General features: G+C 38.9%; 1 protein-coding gene across 7 annotated transcripts in view; it reads left to right on the top strand.

Moving 5' to 3' along the window:
• Positions 1-17,390, top strand: part of KCNMA1 (potassium calcium-activated channel subfamily M alpha 1) — a 332,984-nt gene that overhangs the window by 313,334 nt on the left and 2,260 nt on the right. For 2 of the 7 annotated variants that reach the window (XM_069980868.1, XM_069980867.1), the window contains exons 25-27: positions 166-360; positions 1,261-1,379; positions 1,615-1,839. In XM_069980868.1, coding sequence (XP_069836969.1) covers positions 166-360; positions 1,261-1,379; positions 1,615-1,839 — 539 coding nt within the window. Of the gene's footprint in view, positions 1-165; positions 361-1,260; positions 1,380-1,614; positions 2,799-13,422; positions 13,452-17,390 lie in introns of those variants that run through there. The other 5 variants (XM_069980869.1, XM_069980870.1, XM_069980872.1 and 2 more) reach the window with 4 other exon arrangements.

Genomic DNA, 17,390 nt, shown 5'->3' with positions numbered 1-17,390 from the left:
GTTGCTTCATCAAACTTTGAAACACAATTTTCTGACCCTGTAATACCCCTTTAAGGAATGAGAAAGAACAGTAGTAATGGTAGTGTAATGCTTGTGGCCAAAGGATTCGCAGACGATGAAGCACTGCTGTTTACTTGAAGCACTCTTTTACTTGTATTTTCCCAGACATACTTCAATGATAATATTTTAACTCTGATCCGAACATTGGTGACAGGAGGAGCAACACCAGAGCTAGAAGCCCTAATAGCAGAAGAGAATGCATTACGTGGAGGGTATAGCACCCCACAAACTCTAGCTAACAGGGATCGTTGTCGAGTAGCCCAGTTGGCTCTATATGATGGTCCATTTGCTGATCTTGGGGTAAGGAAAAATTTCCTATACACGAACCTACATATCAAATATAAGTTCAAATATATATATACAGTATATATACTGTATATATAGTTTGATGCGTATTCCAATACAGATTTTCCATACTGACTTTTACAATTCTCAGGATGCTTGTCAGTGGTTTATCATGTGTTACTCTGATGCTACTTAAGATTTTTAAATGACTGTCGGGAAATCTCTGCAAAACAGAAGCTTTTTTTTAGTATTTAATAATATTTTTCTCAATACTAAGTGCACATTTGAACAAGCAGCATTGCATTGTAAATAATGGGAACAAAGACAAGGAGGGAGCATCAAGCCTCCGATATTATCAGAAATTAGATACATCAGGTAAAATGCTAATCCACCAAACATCGAAAAATTGGAATAAGCTGCTGGAAGTTCTGTTGGTAGCCATATTGCTTTTTATAGAAAAGCGTGTAAAGAACGAATGGGTATATAGAACTTTTAAACCGTTACTGTTATTTGGGATAAATTTTCATATTTCATCCAGAACTGGAGTGCATCTCTCTCCTTGTGCGTACGTCTCTTCTTGTCTGTCAATCAAATGTCACTCATTCCGCTCCATTACAGTCTATGGATTGAATGAGTTGGAGCACTTTCCCCAGATGTATTGTATCGCAGGATTGCAGGGGGTCTCAGGAGTGAGACCCAGTGCAATCTGTAACTTTTGTCGGACAGTAAGACTTTAACAACTTGACAAGAAAGCAGAATTGAATAAACTTTAGCTACTAATCGATTTCTTGTTTTATTTTAGTATATCTTTAAAAAGTAGTCAGTACCTTGCCTTTTGTTATTGACACAGTTTTCATATAAGATATCCATGTAAGATATCTATGTCTGACCTTACTATGCTTATACTTTTTGTAGGATGGTGGATGTTACGGAGATTTGTATTGCAAAGCATTAAAAACATACAACATGCTTTGCTTTGGCATATATCGGCTACGTGATGCCCACCTAAGCACGCCTAGCCAGTGTACCAAAAGGTAGGTGAACTCTGCAGCTGGGTTAGTAGTATACTTCTTCATAAACCAGGAGCTTAGTGGAGGGATAACCGGTGATACTGAACAGTTCTCATTTATTGCAAGATGGTCTAGAATGTGCTCTGCAGAGTGATGCACCACGTGTCATTCAATAGTGAGTCTACTATTTAACACTGAGAAGTTATTGTACCTCTTTTTTTATTGTAAAAAAGTTATAAAAGTTATTGTATCTCTCCAGGTACGTTATTACAAATCCTCCTTATGAATTTGAGTTGGTGCCCACAGACCTCATCTTCTGCCTGATGCAATTCGACCACAACGCCAGCCAGTCTCGTGCCAGCCTCTCACACTCCTCGCACTCTTCACACTCCTCTAGCAAAAAGAGCTCATCTGTTCACTCCATCCCAGCCTCAGCTAACCGCCAGAACCGTGTCAAGGCTCGTGACGCACGTGACAAACAGAAGTACGTGATGGAAGACAGACTGTGAACAGGGCTAAAATGTGGGAGGGGAAGATGGTGTAATGAGGACAGAGGGGTATCCCTATAGAAAGGAGTCTTATCCTCCTCTCTCTGCAGCAATACTTTGCAGTCCTCAAGACCAGAAAAGGGGCTAGTTGATGTATTTGCAAAAACAAACAAAAGTATATAATAAGGTTTGGGGAAGTTTGGTTTGGATAACTTTATGTAGAGTTTCTATTTAACACCCAGTTTATTGGGGGTGTTATAGGTATTCTAGATAAAAAGAGTACAGCCGTGGGTAATGGTTGAATAGCCAAAGGTAATAAAGGGCATGAAATACATTTAACCCACACAACTGTTTTGTTGTTGACATGTTACACTTAAGGTAAACCCATAACAGCATCCCTGACGTGTGACTATGTTTCTCATGTGTGCATCAATACCCGCTATGTCAGAAGTGCCGCTCTCCTCCCCTGCCTCCATTTGTTCTGGTCATGAGTGCATGGCATTCTGTGTTTACATACCCCCTCCACAGCAGTAGCCAACCATTCCTCAGATCTGAAAGACATATGCTGTACGTGTTGTACAGGCAGGATATATAGACAGTGTTAAGGAGACTGCTTTTAAACCAGTGCTCAACATGTGTTGACCAAACAGAGGCCTAGGCAAAGTAGTGCAGAATCTGGTACTTGTATTTTAATGCAATTTAATAATATACTAGGATCATTTGTATATATAGCGTGCTAAGTTAAAAGTCTATGGTAAAATGTTTTGCAAGGTGATTTTTATCAAGTTTTAGGCTGACAACAACAAGGAAATTTTGTCTTTCATATGGAGCTTTCCAGCAGAGTGGTTACGGCACAGGTTATTGGTTGCAGCCAAACTTAAATGGGCTGCATTGTCTTAAAGGGACAGGGTGACAGGCTCCCGACCCCCCGTTAGAGCCCCCTATACTCACGTGATCTTGCCGGATGCCGCTTCTGGAGATGGTCGGGTCACGGAGATATCGGCGCTTGAAGCCCGGCGCGCACGTTCCTCAGATGAGTCCAACGCTCATAGAGAATGACGGAGCGCTGGACTCTCCTGTCATTCTCTATGAGCGTTGGACTCCTCTGAGGAGCGCGCGCGCCGGGCTTCAAGCGCCGATATCTCCATGACCCGACCATCTCCAGAAGTGGGACTCGGCGGGATCACGTGAGTATAGGGGGCTCTAACGGGAAGTCAGGAGCCTGTCACCCCGTCACCGGGAGTGACAGGTCCTCTTTAAGATATAACTATATTGCTAGATCTCTCACATTGGAGCTTGAGCTTACAACACATTTACCTTTTCTTTGCATGGCATCTAATACCATTATGTTTACCATGCAGATAAGATAGATAAGTCTAAAACAAACATGTAGAACTGGTTAGGTTAACCTACAGGTAGCCATGTTTTTTCTTGGTTACTTTACATTCTGATTTCTAAGTAGACAATAAGATCTGTTGTGTGATATTCATTGAATCATTCCGATTCAATGTTCAGGTTATGGCTTTTGCAGTAGAAAAAATTCAAGCGTCTAAACCTATGCATTTTTCTTTTATTAGTCTGGAACTCTCCATTGGCTCTACAGTGTTACAGAAAGACACTGGACACATATAGCAATTGTAGCTGCATAGTATTATGTATAGCCTTCTGTAAGTAAAAGAGACTGTGGCATGTTTTATTGTCACTTAAATTACTTTTTATAGGACAACTGAAAGGATACTTTGCATCCGTCCAGCTTGTTTTATACATCATTGGTGATAAACGTTTCCATATTCAGTAAAGCTATAGTATACATGTATATTCAGTATAGCTATAATATAGCTGTATCCCTAAATAATGTCCAGATCTTAACTCACCTTACAATATTATTGGCTCTCCACAAGTAGAACAGGTATCGCATTTATGTAAAGGCACTTCTAAGTACAGGGAACTGGGTTTGACCAAGTGCCTTATTTATCCGGGACAATTCAACTTCCCAAACATATTTCCATTTCTTTACCTGCTGAAGTATGTGTACCAGCTGAAGTATATGTTTCTCGATACAGAATATACTACTGACCCAAAATCTGAATTATAAATTTGGCATTTAAATTTTTTGTATTTATTTTTTTTTTATATAAAGAAACAAAGGAAAAACTGTGATAGGTGTTTAGGAACAGAGTAAGTTCTGTAAAAAGTTAGCAGCGTTATAGGTATGTTAAGTTACGGGCAGCTTCCCACTCCAGTGCACCTCCTTGGGAACAGGTCTCCAACACATGACAAGTACAAGTCTGCCATGATAGCCCAAGATTGTTGGGTATGGAAATGGTTTCACAACAGCTGGAGAATCACTCGTTAGAGATCACTGTCCTTTCTGGGAGTTGAGAAAAGAAAGGTTGAGAATGGGGTTACATAGTGTGCAATATATATAAACTGTGAAGTATGACGTGATCAAAAGAATGCACTTATATAGTTCTTTCTCTAGCTGATGTACAGTACCAAAACCAGATTAAGATTGAAAGATCCACTATCAGATCAGATTATTACAGTAGATAGATGATCCTTGTGGTCTTTAATGTTTCCTCAGATGGCTTTATTTTTTTTTATAGACAGAAGTACTTTGGTCTGACATTTAGCATTGCTATTGAATGTGCCAAGCAGTATTTGCGGAGATTTAGACATTACTTGAATATAGGTGAGGTTTTACTTGATGCTCATATAAAATAGGAGAAGTAAACAATCCTTAGAATTGATAGATTTAGGTTCTGTAACTAACTTAAGTAGAAAAGAACTAAAATGACTAGTTATCAGGCAGTCAAGTTATGAAAAGTTTACACTGCTAACTTATACTGTAAGTCTAACATTTGTCTTGATGCTAAGTCATAAAGTCATACGCAATGAACATGTAGAAAAATTTTTGTGTTTCTGTTTCTTTAAAGTTTTTACGCACCTGCATTAGAGTTGCATTTGCATTATATCCTGCAGGCTGTTAGAGCTGTATGAAAGAAACAATGCATTACATATAACACTAAAAATTAAAGTTCAGTAGAGATCTGTTCTCTTGGCATGGAGAAATTTGCCTTGGACATTGCCTTTCCCTGATCAGCTGCTAATGCTACATGAAAAGGTGTTTTTTTTAGATCGAGCATACATATAAAGAATGCATGAATTATGACCCCCTACAAGATTCCTGCAAATAGCTCCTTCCTGGGCAAACAGGACACGAAAGCCATGTTTTGTATAAAGTGGCTTATATGCTTTTAATTTATAAAGCTAAGGGCAACCCATCACTTTGAAAATGCATTTGAGACTGTAGGTAGAATCTTATGAAGCAGGAAGAGCTGAGCACATTAATATATATAGAGAGAGAGAGAGGAAAAGATTCCATATAACAATTAGTCTGAGCCTCTCTTCATTCTGGGATTAGGAGTCTAGTGGGCGGTCTTACTCCATGATTGTCAGCCTTCCCTGTTGCTCCTCTTGTTCTATAACATGCTACCTACTGAATGAACTGCATTTTCAAGTCCACATTATGGGCCTACCCAGCCTTAAAGAGGACCTGTCACCCCCGGTGACGGGGTGACAGGCTCTTGACCCCCCGTTAGAGCCCCCTATACTCACCTAATCCCGCCGGGTCCCGCTTCTGAAGACGGTCGGGTCATGGAGATATCGGCGCCCGAAGCCCGGCGCGCGCTCCTCAGATGAGTCCAACACTCATAGAGAATGACAGGAGAGTCCAGCGCTCCGTCATTCTCTATGAGCGTTGGATTCATCTCTCAGCGCGCGCCGGGCTGCAGCGGCTGAGATCTCCGTGACCCGACCATCTCCAGAAGCGGGACCCGGCGGGATTAGGTGAGTATAGGGGGCTCTAACGGGGGGTCGGGAGCCTGTCACCCCGGCACGGGGGGGTGACAGGTTCCCTTTAAGTAAGCACCCATAATAAAGCAGAGTGCATTGTTAACATGAGTCAACACTATGGACTTAAAATTATGGCTGTAGATGTTACTGGTGTATGTACTAATATTTTGTATTTACAGCAATTCTAAATCTACCCTCCCTGTCCTTTCATTAAAAATTTTAATCCTTTAGCATTTGGTAATACTGTAGAGAGAGATGTCAGTCCCCGTATAGAGTCCCATACATACAGCGGTCTGAGCAGTCACTACAGACCCGTCATGTGATGACAACCTCTAAAAGAAAAGTGGATGTTGACATTTGTGACCATTCTTGTAGAGGGTGTGAACCCTATGATAATACAAAGTTCTCTAATATAATCTTCAAAGTAACTGTAAAGTTGAAACATTGCTTTTTTAATGTACAGATCTCCAGTACATGTATTTTTATTGTATAATGCTTAATTACTTTATTCATCAAAACCATTTTTTGACACCAAAGCGCCTGCTATTTTGATCACCGATGTTTATGTACACCTTTGCAAAGTAGCAGGGACACCACCCTCAAACACATACATAACTATATATTAATATATATATTATATTTTTTTGCAAAGCAGATAAATATATTTGTTGTTTATTGATGATATATATAGGTCAATGTGCCAAATTCCCCTTGTTGAGAGGCCATTAGCATGGGCTTTCTCAGTCTATGTGCACGTGTATAAGTGTCTGTGTGTATGTTTAGATGGGTGAATATAACTAATAATATTACTATTGTACATTCCTAGCCCAATTTATAGCATTGTCCTTATTCTGTCTTGCTTCTCCCCACATCAAGCAATTTAGACACATTTCCAAATTTTCAGCAACTTATTTTATTTTTTTTTAAATTATTATTATTGATCCACATGCCATGCTTATAATTCATAACATTGTTCTTATCTTGTAAACGTAGCCTGATGGCAGCGTTGTAGCTAGACTTTCCTTTACACAGGATAAATGGTCACCTCTGTGACAACTAAGTCCTAGGGCACACAATACCCCAATACCAATGACACCCTCTTGCTGACAGTAGCTTCATTCCTAATGAACCGCATGTAAATTGGAAGCTTCAGAGATGCAGTTTCTTATTATTAGTGATCTCCACATTAAGGCTAATTTCACACAACGTAAGTTTTCATTAAACAACGGCCGTTGTTGCAGGTGTGCAACAAAGGCAAATATTTAATGACAGCGGCTGATCGCATTGAACTCTATGGAATCCCGCCGGAGCATATACATTCTGTATACACTCCGGCAGGATTCCATGCGACCACACAAAAAACTGGCATGTCAAATAGTGCAGACAATGTAAAGTGCGGCTCCAGCTGCTCTTAACATTGTCTGCAATGGTTATTTGGAATGCGGGCACACCCAAATGTGCCCGCATTCCAATTCGAAAGTTATGAAGTTCGCTGAACTTCACAGACAGTGGCTGTTCTATGACACGGCCTAACTCTGTTTATCATGTACCTGATGTTGGCTTTCCAGCTGACTGTGTAACTTGAACTTAAAGTGTACCTGTCGTTATAACTTTCAAAATCTAAATCAACAGTATATGTGACATAAAGCAAGTTTGCAATATACATTCATTATTTTTTTTGTTATCACGCTGTAAAACAAAGCTGAACTTACCAGAAATCCAGGACTATTCTCCTGAAGGCAGATTTTCTGACTTGTGCTGGTTGAAAGAAAACAGACTAAACACAGGAATTCCGGCTCAATGTGTCCATCTGTCACATGACTGCCTCCTCTCTCTGAGCGCTCAGATGGCTTGAAATATACAGGACTTCCTGTTTTCTGACTGCTTCCTGTTTTTTGAGAAAACAGGAAGTGCCGTGTTTTCCATGATAACTAAAAAAAAATAAAAAATAGCAAACTTGCTTTATATCTACTACTACATCTACTGTTGAGTTAAGATTTTGAAAGTTATAACGACAATCACACTATAGAGGATTATTGTTTTGGAGAGATATATGGCTTGGCATATCCCTAGTCAATGTTCTAAGACTCCTAGTTGGAATGAAACACCATCTTGAAGTGAAAGCCAACTTCTCAATGCATTAGAGAGTAATGTTACATATCCTTTCTTCCCAAAGAGTGATAAACTATCCTTATAACCCAGAATATATTTAGTAAAATAATAGGGTAGAATACAACCTGCACTGCTCAGCAGCAAATGGTATACAGATATTGGACAGGGTGTATGCCGATATAGTTCTTATACAGACATGGAGGTGCTCCAACATAGAAGTGTCAGTAATGTAGCTGAATAAAGAAACAGCCATTGGCCAGTCACTGACAATGTAGAAACCAGACTTCACTGTATTATTGTATCATTTACAGCAAGAAGGGGGAACAGATGAAATGACTGTTTCAGGCTGTTTCTTTATTTAACTATAGTTAGTAAAATGATGCCTCATGTGGCCAATATAACATATTACAGCTATATAAATGCTGCCATAATGTAGGTTATTTATTAGGAATTAGCACTCATTAGCTTTTAGCAATGTTTGGAAGACCAAACATAGGGCATGAAAGAAGCGCTAGCCACACATGCTCACTGTTGCTCTACTCATTTAGGGGACAATTGACCCGCTGTTCTCAGGATCGGCATGGGGTCACAATAGCTGAACCCTGCACCAAGTAGCTAGTTATCCCCTATTCTGTGGATTAGGGATAACTTTTTGAGATTTTGAGAAAAACCCTTTAATGAAGGAGTGTGTTTTCTGGTAAATAGATAGATCTTCTATGGGAGAAAATCTTTCAAATGTTTTAGTGTTAAAGTTTGCATAGAATATAGATGAAAATTCCATATTATGCTTATCTGACTTTGTTACATGAGTTTTTTTTCCCCATCCTGTCTGAAAGGGAAACTGTCAACTCAAAAAGACGCCCCCAACTGCTTATATGGCTACAAAAGAGGCAGGCTGCTGCAGCTCAGCACCGCCTTCCTGACTGTTTACCCATGGAACTGACAAATTCCCTTTAAGTGTGAAATGTTTGCAATATTTTCCAACATATTAGTGAAGGAATGAGTAAAACCATCTGCCATTCGATTAATAACATAGAGATACGTTTTATGTATAATGCTTTGTACACTCTGTGAAATGAAATGTATGTATTTACACAGAAGACCTTGTTCACATTAGTGCAGTTTCAATGCAGTTCCATAGGTAACGCCTTTGTTTTTGGATCCGCGCTTTAAGCAATGTGTTCCAAAGTATACTCCCCCTTTCTCGGCCTCGCAGAGTATGGTCTGCCATTATGCTGTAGTACATTTACCAGTATACATGACAGATTGTCAGCCGTGTCATATAAAGAAAGCATCTCAGGTGAAGAATGTGTGGAAAGTCAGTTTAGTTTCCTGACCATCGTGATCTCTGAGGTTGCTATAAGTTATGAACTATGTACAAAGCAATAGGTCATAAGAGAAGGCTGTAGTTATCTTTTACTGCAAATAGCACAGCTACAATTTTTACTGCACAAAGAAAAACAGAGTGAACCTTCCTGCTTAGCAGGAAGACATCTTGAGCTTCACGAAGTACATATGGGACTACATTTTCCAGCATATCTTTCTCAGCTTAGTTCTTATTAGAAGAGTTGGCTCTTGTGGCCCACCATTTTCTATTTACATTACTGGTGCCTGGCCTTTTAGTATCTTCTGACACCAATTGCTACCTCTACACACCCTATAGACTGTCATTGCTGTACTCTTCCCTCGCATGCAGTTGTTGCTTAATAAAGGCAAAAATATCCAGGCCTCCATATTGAATGGTAATAAGTATCCCAAAAATGCAGCTATTGAAATGAAACCATGTAAACCGCACCCAGAGCACTTACTTTTGTATGTTTGTATTTTTGTTCTTATGCCTTTGTTGTGCCCTTTACTTAAAGAAGCACTCATGCTAATCTTTTTGAACAATTAATGCCCCCTTACCAGCAGTATTTCTAGCAGTATCATTTAGGTCATCCAAGCTAAGTTACATATATACATTTAAAACATTTTATTATGGCAGCCTTTCTGTGAACTGCAGGATTACAACAGCATCAAGTCTTGCCTAGCGATTCTCAGATCTCATCTCTTAACACTAAGTTCCACCTTCTAGATGTCCCCAAGTGCTGATTTAGCGATAATTAATGTACCAGGATTGCAGTGATATAGTAGGTGAGTCTATAAAATGATTAGCTGCAGAGTTATAAAACTCCCCTCTCAATTCCTGACTCTTCTTCCTGCTGACAATCTAGTGTATCCAATGAGCTGCCGCTTCTCACTGTTCTCTCCAGCCTCCTACACATGGTAAGTTTCTCCTTATCAGATCTTTAAGCAGGAGGCCAGGGAAAGCATGGTGAAGCTGCATCTTATAGGGATACACTGGACCTTCATCACACTGCAGATAGCAGACACAGGCAGTTTAAGTTGTATAGGTGTAAAAAAAAAAGTCTATGTGACTAAATTATATCACTTGCTGCTCCTAGAAAGTAGTTTTATGAGATTTCAAGCAGTAAGTATGCAGTTTTTGTCAGGAGTATAATTTAGTATATTTTGTTGCAACATAGAAGAAAAAAAAACACATGATGGCCCAAACAGTATGTACTTATGGTGCAGAAAGCTTTATTTATAGATCTTTATTAGAAAATTTTCCCAGTTTCCCTTTTATGACCTGTATGTTTTTACAAGTAGTACAGACTCTGTCTCATTTACAGTGAAATTTATCAGAGAAGTTCTTGATGAACTAATCTCTCCTATTTTAAGCTGGTATATGACCAGATCTGAGGTCAACTTTGATTAAGTGATAAATCAGCCTAGAAGGTAGATCTGGAGACTGAGCAGGTAGCTTCCCGTATGGATTTCCCTGTGAACAGGACAGAGTAGCGTGTTATAAACTGGCAGGCTGCAGAGAAGAAACTAAGCAAATTTTTGCAATGAAGATATATTGGGAACATGTGTTTTGCACTACAGTAAGTGTGAAATACAAATAAATAAGATGCATTCAATGCAAGAATTAAATTTTTTTCTTATTGCATAAAGATGTTCATATTATGTTCCCCTGAATATGTGTAGGAAAATGACTAATGCAGTACTTGGTTTATATTTTTATTTTTATTCTATAACTAAATCCACTTATCTATGTTCCCTCTGCAAGAAATTGTATAGAATACATATTGTGCCAAAATCACACAAGTTCTCCAAATCAGAACCACTCAGTGCCTTATTGCACGTCACCTGATACAACCATTTATAGCTTCTCACTATGGACGCTCGGCTGCATGCTCTTTATCAAGGCTATTCACACTCATTGTGTATGTTCTGTGAACCAATTCTGTAAAGAAAAAAAAAAACATTTGAGAATAAAAAAGAAAAAAAATACATTTATCTGTGCTGTTATTTCCAAGGTCATATAGGCTTTAGACGTTTTGCCAGTCCATGTCATGGCAGTGAATTTAATATATTTGATTAAAGTTTTTTTTAATGTTGTCCTGCTCTAAAATGACGTTAAAGAACAATTAAGCGAAACTGCTGTCTACAGATGAGTGTCTCTTTTAGGGTGATAAACGGGGTACATACTGTATCTATATGTGTCACTAGAGAGACATTTTCTTCCATCCAGAAGGGAGTTACTTTGTATATTTTTCCTAAGACACATTGCCTTTGAGACCCCTACTAGCTGATCCCCACAAGGAAAAATACTACCTACAGTGGGGGAGCCATTGGTTTATACTTTGAAATGTGCGGTCTATTCTAACAGCCTATATTTGGTTTAATTTCATTCTATCAGACTCTTTTTTTTTTTCTATAGATTTGGCTATAGAATTATGTTTATTTATCATTTTCTATCATAGTTTGTATTTTTATATTTAGAGGGTTGCACTAGTTGGTTCATGTTCTATGCCCTTTTGTTATGTTTAATTTTCTGCAAGAGAAAAGTTTTTATTTGTTATGGTAGACATAAACCTTTTTGTTGTAAAACTTTTTACAGTTTCTTTGGTTTCTTGTTTTTTTAAGAACTTAGGATGGTTTTATGGTATTCCTTTTAACAACAGTAGTATAATAGTGGCATAATTATTTCAACATGAAGCCTTGTGCATCTAATTGGAAGTTTGTTCTGCAGTCCTACCACCTAGAAATAATCCATTCTCAGAAACTGTGTACCAACATCCAACATGTCTGATATTGGAAGTCATTGGAAGACAGTTAAGATAACACCCCCCCCCATACATATTAGTTTTGTGTCTGGTCATGCTGAAATCAGAAGGTTGTCTAACTTTTATCTAATAAATATGTAAGGCTAGCTTTTAGATTTATTCTTACTAGTCTATGCACCATTCTTTTCTTAACAAAAGATTAAAGGAAAGCTTTTTTGTGATTTTTTTTTTTGGACAATAATAAGTAATTTGTAATGGTGACCAACCTTTTCAAAGGAATTACTTCTTATCATCCAAAAACCACTTTCTCCATAGGTGTTTATTAAACATTTTTTTCTACAACCTTTACAGTGTCCTGTTAATCAGCAAAGTCTTTCAGAGAATCTTTTCTCTGACGGGCCTGTTATCCTCTTTTTAAGGAACTTCTGACAGTTTAGGTAAGGGTTAGCTTCTCCAAGGGGACACTAGGACACTGTAGAGGATGTAGAACAATAAAATTAACAACCTTTTTAATGAAGACCTCTTAAGGAAGAATATAAAAAGCAAAGTTGTCTATAGCCTTTATTGAATATGTTCTTTAAAGTGACTGTACCACCAGGCCCAGGCTAAAGCACTGGAGGCGGGCCGACCCACCCTTAGTGGGAGGAAACCCTAGCCCCTCTATGATAGGGTTCCATTGATTCTAATGGAGTCACGTCTTGGAGGGGCTGGAGTTTCTTCCTACTAATGGTGGGTCGGCCCGCCACCAGTGCTTCAGCCTGGACCTGGGGGTACAGTCACTTTAGGTAGAAAACTAGTGCTATTGAAAATGTGCTATTACGGGTAGTGTTATGTTGTATGCCTTCTATGAAGACGTTTTGGTAACCAGGTTGATTGTTGAGTTTAGATGTGCCGATTCTGGAAGTACAATTGTTAGTTTGCTACAGTAGATAGTATTTAAAGATCAAGTAAACATGTCATATGCAAAAAATTCCATAATGAATTTCCTCGAGTAATGTAGTGTTTGATGACTAAAGTCCCTACGCACAATGAATCAGTTGCAGTCTAAAACATCTATATTTTAGACGCCACAGTACATTTCATTGGTGCTTGATTTACACCCATCTATTACTGTACTGCTGTGCTTTTCAGGAACAGCTCACTTAGGAGTCATTTAAAGTGAGCTTGAAAATGAACAGTGGCCACATGCTAATGATATTCAGTTTTCTGTAAGTTAATGTGAATGATATTTTATCAATGAAATGCACATTTTATTGCTATTTTAAACAATTTTAATTTAATGGAGCATTGAATAGACTCTTAGGCTAAAGTGTTCGGGAGACCTGTGTACTGACAAAAGTAGAATATATTTTTCTACCACACTTAAAATATATGTATAACATAGGGATTAAGGTAATGGAAGCAATGTCAGTCTACCTAGTAAAGCAACTTAGATGGAAGGGTGTGAACTGTATAAAAAGGTTTTGGAATGACTCACATAGATTACTTCTTTCTCTAAATTGCAACAAGGACGAATAGAATGGGCCAAGGTATGGATCATCCCAGCTCTGCATGCACTAGAGGCTTCTATGGGCTTCCTTCTCCTTCTATAACTCTGTCCTTGTGAAACCTTGTGTGGAACAATGAGATACATAGAGATACAGGATACATTTCTATAATGACATAGGTCTCAATGATCCAATCCCCTTTACTGCTGGAATGCTATGACTATGCAATGTAGTGCAGTAAATCTATCTCTATAGGACTTATCAGGGTGTTCCAGCTGGCAAGGGGTTCCCATTGTTTGGTATTTTCCTGTTTTTTATTGTGTTTTGTGTAGTGTGGTTTGACTTTGATTTTAGCTTTTTACTATGAAAACTGATGTGAACTGGCTGTTTTGTCGCTAATGTCTTTATGTGACTCCTCACATAGCTTGCTTGCCGTCTCGCATGTGCTCTTCTTGTATATTTTGACTGTTGTCCCCATTTCAAAACCTTCCCCTCTCCTTATCATTGCCATATTATGTTTGTTTTCTGTGTTTGTTTGGTTTCACCATTAATACAGGGAAGCAAGACATGTTTTCCAGTAATACATTTGTCTTCAGTTGGTCTACTGGGGCCCTCATCTACTGATATCCTCTGCACACACTGGCATCTCCTAGGTCTCTAGAACAACCAGATTCTAGCCACCACACTGCTTTATTAAACAGATGTCGAAATTTCACCTATTTGCAGTCAGCACACAGAAATATTATTTAAATTTTGATATTAGCAGTATAGATTATACCTAAAGTGTCACTGCCATTTATCAAGACATGTCAAAAATTTTCATCAGTCGGGATTTGGGTGTTTGGATCCTAGAAGAAGCATTTCATAGATTATCTATAGAATCTATCGCCTAAAATGCAGAGAAAGACAGGAAGAGAAGAGCCTAGCTCAGCACTTCTCCCTGCTTGTTCTAGGGATCATTGGCACTCAACATCCAGAGCCCAACTGATAAAAACTTTTGCATATTTCTATGAAAACTTAGTGACATATATAGCATTTTTAGAGATTTTTTTACTTTCACTAAAATCCTTCCTTGTCCTACAACTGAAATAAAAAGAGAATCTTAGTTCTGCCAAGTGATGAAGTACACAACATGTAGAATAATCTTGGGACCCTGTGTATAAGTTATGTTTCTTAAGTTATGTAGTAAAGGGGAGAATTGTTCCACTGCTATCTTTGCACAACAGAGCACAGAGATAAACCGAAACCATGAACCGCAATATGCAGTAGTTTCAATCTAACACATCTGTAGTTTTCCATTTGTGGTGTAACATATGCCACCTATATCAATGCTGGTAAACTAAACTGGTAGTTAAAACAAATTTAGCCTTTAGAAGGCACGGGATGTCATTTTATTGGTACAACTGCATGAATATAGCTTCTAGACTGAATACATATTATAAAGCCCTATAATATCTTTCCTGCCCCTTAAAAAGGTAGAAAAAAGAGAGTATCCAAGCCATAGGTCAGTAGCTGTGCCATATTCATCAACACAACATTGACTGTGTCAATAAATATGGTACAAGCTCCATAGAAAATAAGTAGAATTAGGAAATGTTGCCTTTTAGTTCTTATAACAAACTGATCCAGTGCCCCTTCCATTGCCTATACCATACCTACAGTATATTTTAGTAGACAAAAAAATGACCTGGGTGGATACTGTTTCCAATTCCTTATGCTGCTTGTTTTGGGGATCATACCTTTTATAAAATGAAAGGCGCTTCCAATCGCCATGAGATGTTTGAGAGCAATTTGCATTCAGTTGAAGATTGTAGATGGTTGTAAAACTGGAACAGATTATTCACTTAAAGGGGTATAATGGTTTCAGCAAATAAGTTATTCATTGTATTATAAAATCTATTCAATTTTCTAGTATAGTCACATATTTTAGGCCCTGTTCACTTCAGGTGATGATGTCTTGTTATAGAGCTCTGAGATAAACTGCTGATATCACGGAAAAGGCACAAATGATGAAAATAAGAAACTTACCTTCATTGTCAGTGCACCATGCTCTATAGCAGGGGTAGGGAACCTAGGCTCTCCAGCTGTTGCAAAACTACAGTTCCCATCATGCCTGGACAGCCAAAGGTGAGGCATGATGGGAGTTGTAGTTTGGCAACAGCTGGAGAGCCAAAGTTCCTTACCCCTAGTTTATAGGGACATATCAGCAGGTTGGGTTAGGACTAGGCTTGATCGATCATCGGGAAAAGCTAGGTTCGATCGAACTCGAACTCAAACCTAGCTGGACCTTCTGCATTTAATTGCTGATGCCTTCACGGTCCGTGCGGAAGGAGGAGACATCGTGCGGACTGCCTGGAATTCCGGAATACAGCCTACCTCCTTCCGCACGGACCGTGAAGGCATCAGCAATGAAATGGAGAAGGTCTGGCTAGGTTCTAGTTCAAATGAACCTAGCTTTTCCCGATGTTCGATCAAGCCTAGTTAGGACCAGCTGATAGTTCCCCTTTTTCACAGAGAATTTTTTATTTTCTTTTACTACATCTGGATTGCGTTTTATGTACCACTATCCATATGTATTGTACCATACGTCAACACTGGAATCCACAGAAAATCTGACACCTCTTCAAGGGGTATTTCTGAGAATAAGTTTAACATACAGTATACCTTTATACCCCTTTAAAATTGGCATAGTCGCAGCGTAACAAATTCTCATTTTCCATTGATCTCCTGCCGGTGCTGCTGTGACTCGCCTGGTACTGCTGCTTGGGGTTTTCTGTTCTGCCTGTTTTGGTCTTGGCACATAGGGAATAGCAGATTAGCTAATCACTGGCCAAGGTGGATCACTGATGCAACCAGTGACTGACTGAGTGAGTATCTCCTACTTGCCAAGAGAGAGAAGAGGAAGTCTAGAGCAGCAGGACTGGCGGTACATGAAAGACACTGGCAAGGGATTGGTAGCAGGTTTCTGTTACACTGCAGCCCTATGCACTTTCTAATGGAAATTTTTTTCTCCAGAATACCCTCATCCTGTGCAGTGACACCCCCCCCCCCCCCCCCCGAAAGTAAAGAAACAGAGAGTTTAAAGTGTAACTGTCATTTCAAACAACTTTGCAGAAAACAATAGTACTAGCAATTATAAGAAACTCTGTAATAGGTGTTATTAGGCAAAAGAGCTTCCTTCTGTACTCACAAGGCTCTCTTCCCCCCTTTAAGCACCCTTGGAAGCAAGGTGAAAACGGGTTTGCTGTTTCCTTCTTAAAACCTATGAAGGTCGGGGGGAGGGCCGAGGGGGATGAATGAGCAGGGGAACAGCCTTGTGAGTACAGAAAGAAGCTCTTTTGCCTAATAAAACCTATTACAGAGGTTCCTAAAATCACTTGTATTATTGATTTTGGCAAAGTTGTTTGAAGTGACAGGTACGCTTTAAAAACCATCAGGCATTGTTACGGTAATGATATTAGAAAATTGTATAACTTTTTGTTATGCAAAGAATAACCTTCATTTGCTGAAACTAGAATGCCCTTTTTCTAAGTTCTTTGCATTGTAGATTACTTTCAAACATCTATAGTTGGGTGACATGCTCCACTGGACATCATGTAAGAATATAAAGAAATATTGCTATTTCCTTTAAAGCAAACTGTCATTTAAATATAACTGTTCAGGAATTAATAAGTATGAATAGGTCAAGCGATTTTAAGAAACTCTGTAAAGCAAAATAGTTTCCTAAAAAAACTGTCATTCCCCCCCACACACACACACACACAAACTTCAGAAGAAGCAGGATTTCTGTGTCCATTATGCTCTATGGAGGGGGGAGAGGCCGATGGGGATGCGTGAGCACTGAGAGGAGAAAAGTTGTCCCTGCGCAAAACATCATGCAATCTTCTCTCACCAAGATCCCAGACTAGCACTAACCTTTCTGACCTCTGAATCCACTGTTTTATGTGAACAGTCTGCAAACTGTACAGCTGCTTGTCTCCA

The sequence above is a fragment of the Dendropsophus ebraccatus genome, chromosome 8 (genome assembly GCF_027789765.1).
Source record: "Dendropsophus ebraccatus isolate aDenEbr1 chromosome 8, aDenEbr1.pat, whole genome shotgun sequence".
Lineage (NCBI taxonomy): Eukaryota > Metazoa > Chordata > Amphibia > Anura > Hylidae > Dendropsophus > Dendropsophus ebraccatus.
Note: the sequence above shows the minus strand (reverse complement) of the source record. Positions and strands in the feature narration are given on the sequence as shown.